The sequence below is a fragment of the Parasteatoda tepidariorum genome, chromosome 10 (genome assembly GCF_043381705.1).
Source record: "Parasteatoda tepidariorum isolate YZ-2023 chromosome 10, CAS_Ptep_4.0, whole genome shotgun sequence".
Taxonomy (NCBI): Eukaryota; Metazoa; Arthropoda; class Arachnida; order Araneae; family Theridiidae; genus Parasteatoda; species Parasteatoda tepidariorum.
Genome location: NC_092213.1, coordinates 23,471,545 through 23,482,936, shown reverse-complemented (window position 1 = coordinate 23,482,936; position 11,392 = coordinate 23,471,545). Strand labels below are relative to the sequence as shown.

Sequence of the window (11,392 nt, the reverse complement as noted above, 5' to 3'; positions counted from 1 at the left end):
TTTAAATATAAAACAAATTAATATTCATTAATAATTCATGCAGTGCCTAAATTTTAATTAATTTATCAATTAAAATTTTTTTTTTACATATTTTTATAGTTACTCAATATTTTAATACATATTAGGAAAGAAAAAAAAACTCCAATTTCTTGTTTATTCACTAGCATAATAGGAAAAATGCACACTTCTCTAAAAAAAGAACAAGACCAATAGAATATGCAATAAAGGAGGAACAATTTTATTCCATTTCACATATGGACAGAAAGATGCTGTTATTGCAGAAAAATGTATATACAATCATAAATGTGATAAAATTGAAAGGAAAATTGCAACAAATTTCACAAGTATAAAATAAATTCATACAAAAATTTAAAAAAAAAAAAAAAGACCAATAAAATCACGCAGTTATTTGGCAATATTATTAAGTTGTAAACTTATATATTACAAGATAATATTAAAACAAAATATACCACTTTTAAAAAATTTTATTTTTATAGATATATTGAAGATAAAAATAATCGACAATTAAGATTTTATACTTGTGCATAAATGACCGGTGTATTTTAAGTGACTGCAAAACAATTTGTTCAATAATTTGAACCAAAATTAAGTTTCACATACACAATAACTTTGTTTAGAATGGTAAGTATATAGATAAAGTCAAAATTTAAATTTTGACAATATTTTTAGAAGATAAACTAATAAGAAAAATACATCAACACATATATTACATAAATGGAAATAGCTTTAAAAAAAATCATATACAGTTTTAACCACACAACAGTTAAAAAGTATGCAAAGTTTAATGTAATAAAGGGAAGTAATTACTATTAGGAAATAAAGTACTAGAAAAATACAATTTTTTTTTGATGAAGATAATGTTGTCGAAGTTGATCATTGTTTAAAAGCGAATTTTCATTATAAAGAATTGTGGACTCTCGTAAATTTTGACTAGTGATATAATATCTATAAAGCCATTTGTAAGAATTGAGATGACACAGTATACATATTATAAATGTTTTGCATTACTTCAAATCTAATTTTTCCTTAAAAATAGAAAAAAAATTACAACTTAAACTAGCATGACTTAATTATAGGCATGTTATAATATCGGGCCATATACTTTTCCTCATGTGGAATGTTCACAGCACATCAAACCCAGACTCTTATATTTTGGAAAACAAGCCCCTTGCAATCAATTTCATACATGAAACATTCGAGCATAAATTCTAATATTTGAATTTATTAATGTTCGTCCGCAAATAAAATAGATATTTGATCTACATTTTTTTGTTTATTGGATGATGTTTTCTTCAAAATAGATGTGTATATCAGTTTGTTGGAAAGGCATTTATGAATCATTCAACAGCAAAGTATTCAATTTCTTAGGATTTGAAGAAACATTTTTCTATTAAAAATGATCAATCATGAAATTCATAAGATTAATATATAATAAAAAAACTTTTATTACTTTTAAGTAACTATAGGTTTTCTTTTTAATGAAAAACGAAATTATCTGCAGAAATCAAGTAGGAGGAAATAAAAGTCCTAGCTACGAACATCAAAAGGAAAAATTCAAGTAGTGTTTGCATAAATTTCATATTAAGGATTGCATAGCATCTAAAATATTTTAGAGCTTAGTCAATTTTTGGAAATTTCATAGAGGCTAAAATACAAAAAATATGTTATACTAGTAATTTCCATTTCGAATTGGCTGTATTTTTTTCCCATTTGTCACTTATATGTATATTTATTCCATTTATAAATCAATTCAAACATATTTAATATCACAATTCAAACTTAAATTCGAAAAACTTTAAATAAAAAATAATATTAGATGAAATACTCGTGCAAGCAAGAAGTTGATTGAAAGTTCCAAAAACTTTCCTTATTTTATGGAATTATAAGAATAATAAATATAAGGAGAATACTCCTATAGTTATCTGAAAATTCCAGTAGAGTTAGCAGTTATGAATTAGAACAATAGTACAGGTTTTATTTTGAACTGAGCAACATGTTTTTTCAAAACCGACTTGCTTTTGGACATGTCATAACCCAATGAATAGTTATGCATCATAATCCATTTAACACAGGATAAGACTTATATTCTAATCTCAACGCATTGCATGATCACATAATTTATAGTAATTCTATTTACAGTTGTGGTTAGAACACTGTGTTCGGCACAATTCAAATGATGCAACAAAATAAATGGAATGTATACATAAAAAAGAAACAAAAAGTATTTGCAAACTGATAAATTAAAACAAAACAAAAATATTGCTTCTTTACTAAAATTAAGATACTCTGTAAGATTGTCATCTATTTTTTAACAGTAATGATTCACTTTATAATATGAACATTTATGTTATGAAAATATTTTACTACAGATTTAATTTTTAATTACATTTTGCTCTTTTAGAAATATCAATCTTTACATGTTTCTAAAGTATCCACTCTTTTCATACACTACCAAGACTCAATTCAACCTTATACTTTTTTCATTCCTTGATCATACAAAAAAAAATTCTTTGTAGAATTTACAATTCTAGAGTTCTATTTTTGAATGAATAGCTAAAATATAAGATAAATAGAAATAGATTAAGTCAACTGTATCACATGTTTGCAAACTCTAACAATTCACAAAATTTTCACAATTCGAAGAACATTTTCCAGAGTATAAAAGATTCTACTCTACAAGCCTTATTTCATCATGCATTGAATGATATAAGAAGTAATTATAGAAGGATGCCAACATAGAGGGATATTTTTTCCTTAACTTTTAGGAGCAGGGATAAAACGATGAACTAAATTTAAAAATAATAAAAAAATTAACTGTAGAGCTCTATACGTGTTGAAAACGTACAATTGACAAAATTGTTTTTTATATGTATGTACAGATATACACATACAAAGAGAAAGGAATATAAAATGTTTGTTCTTTGATGTGTAATATATTATATATTTCCCATTTTTCGATAAAACAAAACTCATAGTAAAAATTAAATTTCTTAGTTAAAGAATATTAATGTATAGTTGATAATTAACTCGTTAAGCCAGATTAATCTCGGATTCTGTGAACTTGAGCCAATTATTGGGCATGTTCAAGTAATTTGAACCCGTTATTTTTCATAGTAAGCCATATACTTCTGTATTTTGTGGAATGTCTGAGATGATCAGAAACTGAATCTCAGCTACAGAATTCGTAAGCAGGCATTCGGACATTTATTTCCTCTTATACAAGCATATTACAGAAGAATGCAAGTTTTTTTTCTCCTTTTAAAAAAATAAAGAAAAATTCATAAACGAATAAAAATATTTTTTAAAAAAACAAACTTTTTTTAAGCAATATTTCATTAAAAATCCAAACTATGAATTGTCTCAAAATGGATAGTTAAAATCAAATGCTAAAATTTGAAATAAAAAAAGTAAAGCATTCCTGCAAGGACCCATTGTGAGCAATGGAGATTAAAGCTCCATTATATCATGACTAAAATAGCCATAGTAGTTAAAATAAGTAAAATACTGAAAAACCTACATTAGTTGGCATCCTCGATTATAGAATATAATATGATCACAAATATATCCTACTTATAGTTTTAATTATGAGAGACATATAAGTTAAATGACTTAAGTTCACAATATTTATTCTATTTAATGCAGCAAAGTGCAGCGGTTTTAGGCACTACTTTCGAAATCTTGAACAGTCAAAGCTTTTCCTTCATAGAAACCTTACAATCCTATTCAGAAAGTAATTAAAGAAATATATATAATTTTTCACTTATATTAATAATATACTAACAAAATAATTAGTAATAGTCTTTGTAATTTTTAGTTTGGAATAGAATAACTAGTTAATGGCATTTAAATATTGATTGACAATAAAAAAAATTCTGAAAAATATAAAATCAGTGAAACTATATATATTGTTCAATCTTCGTAGATATTAAAAGTTTTAAGTGAATTGCGAATTATGTCAATAAAAGATAAAGATCATTTTTCTTGAGAATTTTCCTTTATAACAAACTATTGTCAAAATTACACTTATAATAGAGATAAATTTGTTGATTCTTAAGTCTGATAACATGCTCAAATGTTATAACAATAAGTTGACCTTCAACAATTTAAAATCAAATTCATAAGATCATATATATAAAAATTGAAAGTTTGGAAAAAAAGTATTTGTAACAGTAGTATTAATTTTAAAAAGTGACTTATTGCTTTTTTCTCTCCAAAGGTAAACATAAATTTTTAAATTATTATACACATTATTATGATAACTATGACACATTATTTTTTTGGTATTTGTGCATAAACAATTTATGGAATACTATCAACACTGTATTGTACATGGTTTATGTTATTTGGAAAGCTCTTTAATACCATACATACACAGAAAGATTGAAGAAGGAACAATTCACAAGAAAAGAATTCCAACAAAATTGTGCAACAGTTATGAAAATTCAGATATATTGGTCAAAAGACAACTAAAATTTTAAATGTTACAAGTGTGTTTACACATTTTCAAACCAGCCAACTACCAAATAATATTGGTAAGTAATTTTTGTGGAATTAAAATGTCCCTTTTGTTCGAAAGTATTTTTTAATATAAAACTTGTTATATAATTTTAAAAATAACATCAAATGTTTATAATTTGAGGCAGTCATTATACTGAAGAAACAATTTTTTTTTTAAATAAAAGAATGACAGAGCTACTTTTTTTATTTTTATAAATGTAGCTGGTGACAAAACTAAAGAAAACATTGATAATTTATCAAAAAAAAAAAAAAAAAAAAAAAAAATATCTTGGCTGATAAAAACAGCAATTGATAATGAAATATATCAAAAGTATTATTAGTTTTATTTGAAAATAATAAAACGTCAATAAAAATAAATAAAAAACAATCTCTTTATAATTTTGAAGAAAAAATATTTTGCTCATAAAATACAGATCATTAAAATTTGTTTTTAAAAACAAAACTATCTAAATAGTTTTGTAGACATACAAAAAAAATATAATCGATTTTTTAATTGCGAAAAAATAAAAGTAATCTCCAGTTATCAATTTTGTAAGAGAGTTGGCAAGAATGTATGTATTTGCTATAAAAATGAGAAGAATTAAAAATTATTTGTTGATACAGATGAAACACAGAGCTACAAACATTTTGTAATCAAAAGCGTAATTAGAATAAAAACAGCATATATGTCAAAAGGTTATTGAAAGGCTTCTACATCCCACAATTCAATGGCCACGTTTCCTGTTCAGTAATTTATTAGAATTGATCCGCAAAGGCACAGCTCGTCTAAGACAGGCAATGCATTTTGTTATAATATAGAGGGCACTTTCCACAAGTGAGCTCAGCCACACTATGAAGAATTATGGGATGCATTGAAAATGTGCTCTCTCCTGGTCAATGTGAAGACTGAGGATCGCATTGTAGTAGCCTTACAATAGATGGATCACTCTTGGCACCTTCTATGAATTCATCGAGAGAAAGTTTCCCATCCATGTTTTTGTCCATTTGCCTGAATATTTTGTCTGTTCTCTTTTCTGGAGTAGATTCATCTTCTGGCATTTTCATGACAGAACCAACCATTTTGTAAATAGCCTGGGAAGAAAAATTACAGTTTCTTTTATTCTAAACAACTAAAAACAAAAAATATATACTCGAGTGCAAAATTAATCCTACTTTCAGGTAAAACTGCATAAAAACTAAAATTAAAGGGTTTACTAGAATCAGATTAATAAAAATTAAAAAATTGTGATTGCTTTATTACGATCACTGGTCAAATGCTTTTTTTCCTCTCCAGTTTGACTCTGATAAACGCCACAATATTTCAAAACGTGGGTTGCAAAAACTGTCTCATTTGATGTTTGTCGTCAGATTGGTCTTCAAATCCTGGCTATATACGTGTTTCAAGACGTCACAAAATACTTTTCTTCCTCAATATTCATATTTATATTAAAATCACCGTCAAGACAGTAATTATAAGTTAATAAGAAGAAGAATATAAAAATACTTCAAATTATTATTATGTAAATACATTAATAATGACTGCTGGTGAATATAAAAAGAATTCTTAAAAAATTATCAAACAGCAACGGTGGCCATAGCAATGCATACAATGAGGACGTATGCACACTGTTTACTATTACTCCTGAACACAGTTGAAAAGCGTGCTATGTCCAAATAAGGTGTGCACGCCATCAAATCCAAAACAACACCCATTTTGCCAATGGGTAATAATATATTTAAATATTTAAAAAAAAAATTTTTTTTGTCGTATGCCTGTTTAGGCAGTGGGGGTGCTATTGTTCCTGTTTATCAGTGGCGCCATCTATGGCCAGGAATTAAACTTCTGCCACGCCATTCACACAACTCATTTATAGGGCGGGTCACATTCACACACAAAGGAGAAAGGACATAGAACACAGGGAGAGAGAGAAAGAAACATCCATGCCTTGCCTGGGATTCGAACCCAGGACTTTTCTGATGCAAGGACAGTTCCCTGCCCCTTACACAGGCCGGTCGGCAAATATTTTAATTACCTTGTTTTAAACCAAGGAAAATATAAAATTGCTTCAATGTTTAAGTTACAGTTGGGCTTCTTATTTTAGATGAAATGCAGTCATATTTAAAAATGTGAAGTTTAATTTTACAATTAAATTAGACTATATGCCTATTTTTTTAAACATTTCATAAAATAATGTGCAATATTATGTCAGCACATTTGACATTAGAAACTTTATTTGTTAAACTAGTAAAAGAATATCAATTCTAAGATAAAAACAAATTTTTTTATAAAACAATAAAATATCAATTGAAAAATTACGCAATTATTAAAAATCCATATTTAATAGTGTTAAAATTTAAATTTAATTCCTAGAAAAGATATTTTTATATTAGCTTGACTTTGAATTGTGTTTTGATTTTGAAGGTGCTGACATAATTTTTAAAAACAGTAAAATAAACTTTTTTAAATTAAATAAAATATTTGAACAAAGATATGAAATCCAACTATACATTTACATAATATAAAAAAATTGACCAGCTGACATTATACATTCTCTTAATAGCATAAAGTTGTAAAATATCTAAATTTTGGTAGGCTTATGCAGTGTCGATGTTAGATTCCTTTTAAACTATTAGCTTCTTTTTATTTTAATAAAAAAAAAAATTAAATCCAAATATTTTTTCTCAACCAACAAAAAAATAATTTAAAAATTGCATAAGAAATTAGTATCTATCTAATATGCAAAGTGTTTTCACAGCAAAAAAAATCATAATAAATTTGAAGGGCTTAAGGCTTTATGCTCGACGATGATCCACATTTTAAAATTCATTTTGGAAAAACGTGGCCTATCACTATATTATCCCAGAACTTTAAACTATTTTTCTCTGTATTAAATAAAAGACGATGTTAAAATCATGGGCCTCGGTAGGGACATGGGGGAGGTTAGTAGGTATGAATTCCCTCAATTTCAATATCAAACAAATAAAGAAAATTTTCATGAATCATTATTAATTTATCAAAGTCAAAAACAAAGTGATAAAAATAATCTATCTCTTTGTACTTATTTAGCAGATATAAGAGTGCTTTTTTCTTCTTGTGTTAGAGAACTATTATAACTGTATATTTGAATTTTGTCCCTCACCCACAAAAAATTAAACCCTTACAACAACCATTGGTAGAAATTACTTTTGCTTTTCATTAAATTATTCCATGGCAAATAATAATAATGAAAACGTTCTTGCTTTTAATTAAAAAAATAACTAATTTGTTCAAACTGGTGATCGAAATATATTGATAACTGTATGGCAACAAAAAGGTATTGGAGTGAAAGTAACATGGAGTGAAAAGGTATTCTATAAAACCTTATAAATCTCATATATTTCCTAAAAGAGTAATTTTTTAAAATAGTGTCATACACTTTCAACTTCAGACTTATTGTTTTAAAATGGCAGTTAAAATATCAAGTTTTAGATGAACATTGATTGTATTTAATCATTACATTGGGCAACTAAGATTCGCACTCTGAAAATTATATTCTTTTGGTTATTCAGATATTTTAAATTGTGATACCACTAAAAGCACTCTATTCTCTTATTTAAAGCTGTAAAAGGGTACAAGCTTTAACAGCCTGTTTTTATTCTGATTAATGCTTAGAGGGCTACCAAATTTGATGATCCACACATTTTTGTAGTACTAATAATTCAAGATTAAGTTTACCATAATAGCAGTCATGAGTTGTTTTCAATTAACTATGTAACCGAAGATGCATTGTAAAATCATACAGTTAATTCACCACAGATGAATATCACTTTGTAAATTAGCATAAAATTATTATAAATACAAAAAGTCAGTAATCTTACAATTTGATAAGGGGGCAACAATAAATGATGTCACAAACGAGTGGAGGTTCTTAAAATTGTGAGAAACATTCAAATTACTACACATCTAATCAATACTATTGTTGTGCTCACAAACATCATTTAAAAATAAATTTTGAAATATGATCGATAACATGTGTTTTGGAACTATCTTTCTTCTATAACTCTATAGCCAGTTGCAGGTCTAGCCTGTCTCTAAAAGTTTTTTTTCTCCATTGGGAAGTATAAAGAGTTCTGCAAGGTTTGATTTAATTTTTGAGTAGCATTTTCTCAACTGTATAAAGCCATTTGATATTTTGTCTATCTTTTTTCCTTTTTCAAGCATACATTTGTATAACGGGGGTGATTGTGAGCCCAACTCAAAAATGTTAAAAATTTCTTGAGTAAAAATCATTAATGGCACATTTCAAAAAATTAATGTCTTTATAAATTTAAATCATTGATATTTTTACAACATGAAATTCTAGATGAATTATATGTAGCATAATTTAAATTAATAATTATACATAAGCTTACTTTTATCTCTAATCACATTTATTATTCTACCAAATAAAATATTTACAAATGAAAGAGATGCCAAGTATAAATTCTAGTTCTAATATTTTTAAGTAAAATATACAAGAATTTTCATACATAAATGTGATTGATGATTTTTTTAAAACTTCTGGACCTTGGATTTCCGAAAAAATTTCCGGTTCGTAATTAGCGAAAAATCTTGAAATTCAGATTTTTTCCGGAGCACAATCATTTCTGGTATAATATAGTGTGACACTTTGTGACAAAGGGGAGAAGAAAGGTAAAAAGTGACATCTTTAATGAACTGCCCCCTAATATCATATCATACAAGCAATTATAAATGATAAAGAAGAAAACTTACAGTTACTATTTCTAACATTTCTTGGCGTGATATATATCCATTTCCATCAAGGTCATACATACTGAATGCCCATTTTAATTTCTGTTCTAACTTTCCCCTAGAAGTGACACTTAAAGCACATAAAAATTCTCTAAAGTCAATAGTCCCATCACCGTTCGCATCAAAAGTGCGAAAAACATGCTCTGCAAACTTAGATGCATCACCATACGGAAAAAAGTTCCCATAAATTTTTTTGAACTCCTCAATCGAAAGATGGCCACTAGGACAGTCTTTCAAGAAGCCTTTGTACCATTCCTGTATTTCGGCATCTGTGAATTCTGTGTTCTGGCGAAGGTCTTCAAGAACTTCTGGCTTGAGCTTACTATTTTGCTTTCCCATAATATGCACTTATTGTAATAGTTTATAAAACAGAGGTGTTCATTCTATGTTGTATTTATTTAAATACATCCTAGAAAAGCAATGCAATAATTACACATATTGAAGAAATAAAATTGGTGAAAGAATATTTATTAAAACTTCTTAAAAACACCATGCACAAAAACAAACAAACAAAAAAAAAAAGGCTACACATTTAAGGAAGCCTCCCTTTATCAGGCAGTCAGTATATCAAACTGCTGAATTAGAGATAAAACGTAAAAAATGTATTTTTCCGTGCTTAAAAAATTTATTATACCAAAATCACATTTATTAGTTAAAATGTCTGAACAGCTATAGTAAGGCAGGAAAAAAAAAAAAAACCTGGGAGACAGGTTGGTTTTTCACATTTATTAGTAAAATTGTCTGAACAGCTATAGCTATAGTAAGGCAGAAGGGGAAAAGAAAAAAAAAGAAAAAAACCCACCTGGAAGACAGGATACAGTAGAAAAATGTAACTGTAAGTCAGTCGGAGTATATACTTTTTATTTTCGATAACAAATTAAATTTCAGAATTTTCAGGATTGTTAAATTCTTTTATTTAATTATTTATAAAAATAAGAATGGAACACAATTATGAGAAATAAAACATAATTTGCCTTTCACAACCAGTTTTTATTATTAAAAAAAAAAAACTAAATAAGGGTTTAAAACATTCAAGAAAAAGAGTAAATAAATATATTTCTTCAGTTTTTCTTTAAAAAAAAAGTTAATTATTGATTATTTATAAATAAATAATGTATTTTTTATTTTGAGTATAGGAAATGTTTTTGGAATGTCAGTTTTTTAGTAAAAGTAGAATTTTACAAATTCATAAAATAGGACAATTTATAATGGAAAAGCATAGTTTAATGATATTTCTCTACGAATTCCCAATTTAATTTTTTGCAATTTCCCTTATAAAAAAGGAAAAACAACAATTTAGCATTTGTAGAAACATTTTAAATTATTACTGTACACTTAATTTATTCCCAAATTTTAATATTGATGATTCTTTTTGTTGATATTTATAAGTACAGAGTTTAAATCATTTGATTAAAATCGCGATTTGAGAAAAAAAAAAATCAGATTTATATCGAAAAGTCACTAAGTAGGGCAACTAATTTTTCCTCGAATATCACGGAAGTCTGCGTATCTCAAGACAATTTATTTGCGGACCGCTTTTGCGCATTTTTGAAACCAATATTGCGTTTTAAAACCAGAATCGTGATGCTAATCTAAAAATCATGCAACGCATTTAGTATTAATGAGATTTTAAAATCCAATATAGCGATTTGTAGTCACACGATTTTAAAATCCAAAGTTCATTGGTAGGTTATTTAATTTTAAATCTTAGCTCAAAAATTATGTTAAACATAAAAAAGCATGTTATATAAAGATATCTTAATATCAAATTTTTGCACACAAAATTTACAGCGTTTTTCACTTAGTGTCAGAATTACCCCAGTGGGATGTTCAAAATAAAATAATAGAGAAAAAAGTGACTACTTGCAGATAAAAGTGAGGTGAAACTTATATATTATAATTTTCTATCAACTACATTACATGTAAAATAATTTATTGTTAAATAAAAATATTTCAATTTTACCCATTTCGTTTTAAAACTTACTCAAGTACTTTTAAAACTAATTAAATATGCATTGTGTACATAAATAAAGACTTCTTCTGATAAGAGTAATATAGACTATTTACTATACAGAATATATC

General features: G+C 26.6%; 1 protein-coding gene across 3 annotated transcripts in view; it reads right to left on the bottom strand.

The window, feature by feature from the left end:
- Positions 1 to 215: 215 nt before the first annotated feature.
- LOC107445323 (neurocalcin homolog) overlaps positions 216 to 11,392 on the bottom strand; it is a 60,745-nt gene continuing 49,568 nt past the window's right edge. For all 3 annotated transcript variants that reach the window (XM_071187087.1, XM_016059687.3, XM_016059694.3), the window contains 2 exons: positions 9,272 to 9,719; positions 216 to 5,610 (listed from right to left, as the gene is read on the bottom strand). In XM_071187087.1, coding sequence (XP_071043188.1) covers positions 5,413 to 5,610; positions 9,272 to 9,649 — 576 coding nt within the window. In that variant the 5' untranslated portion in view covers positions 9,650 to 9,719 and the 3' untranslated portion in view covers positions 216 to 5,412. The remainder of the gene's footprint in view (positions 5,611 to 9,271; positions 9,720 to 11,392) is intronic.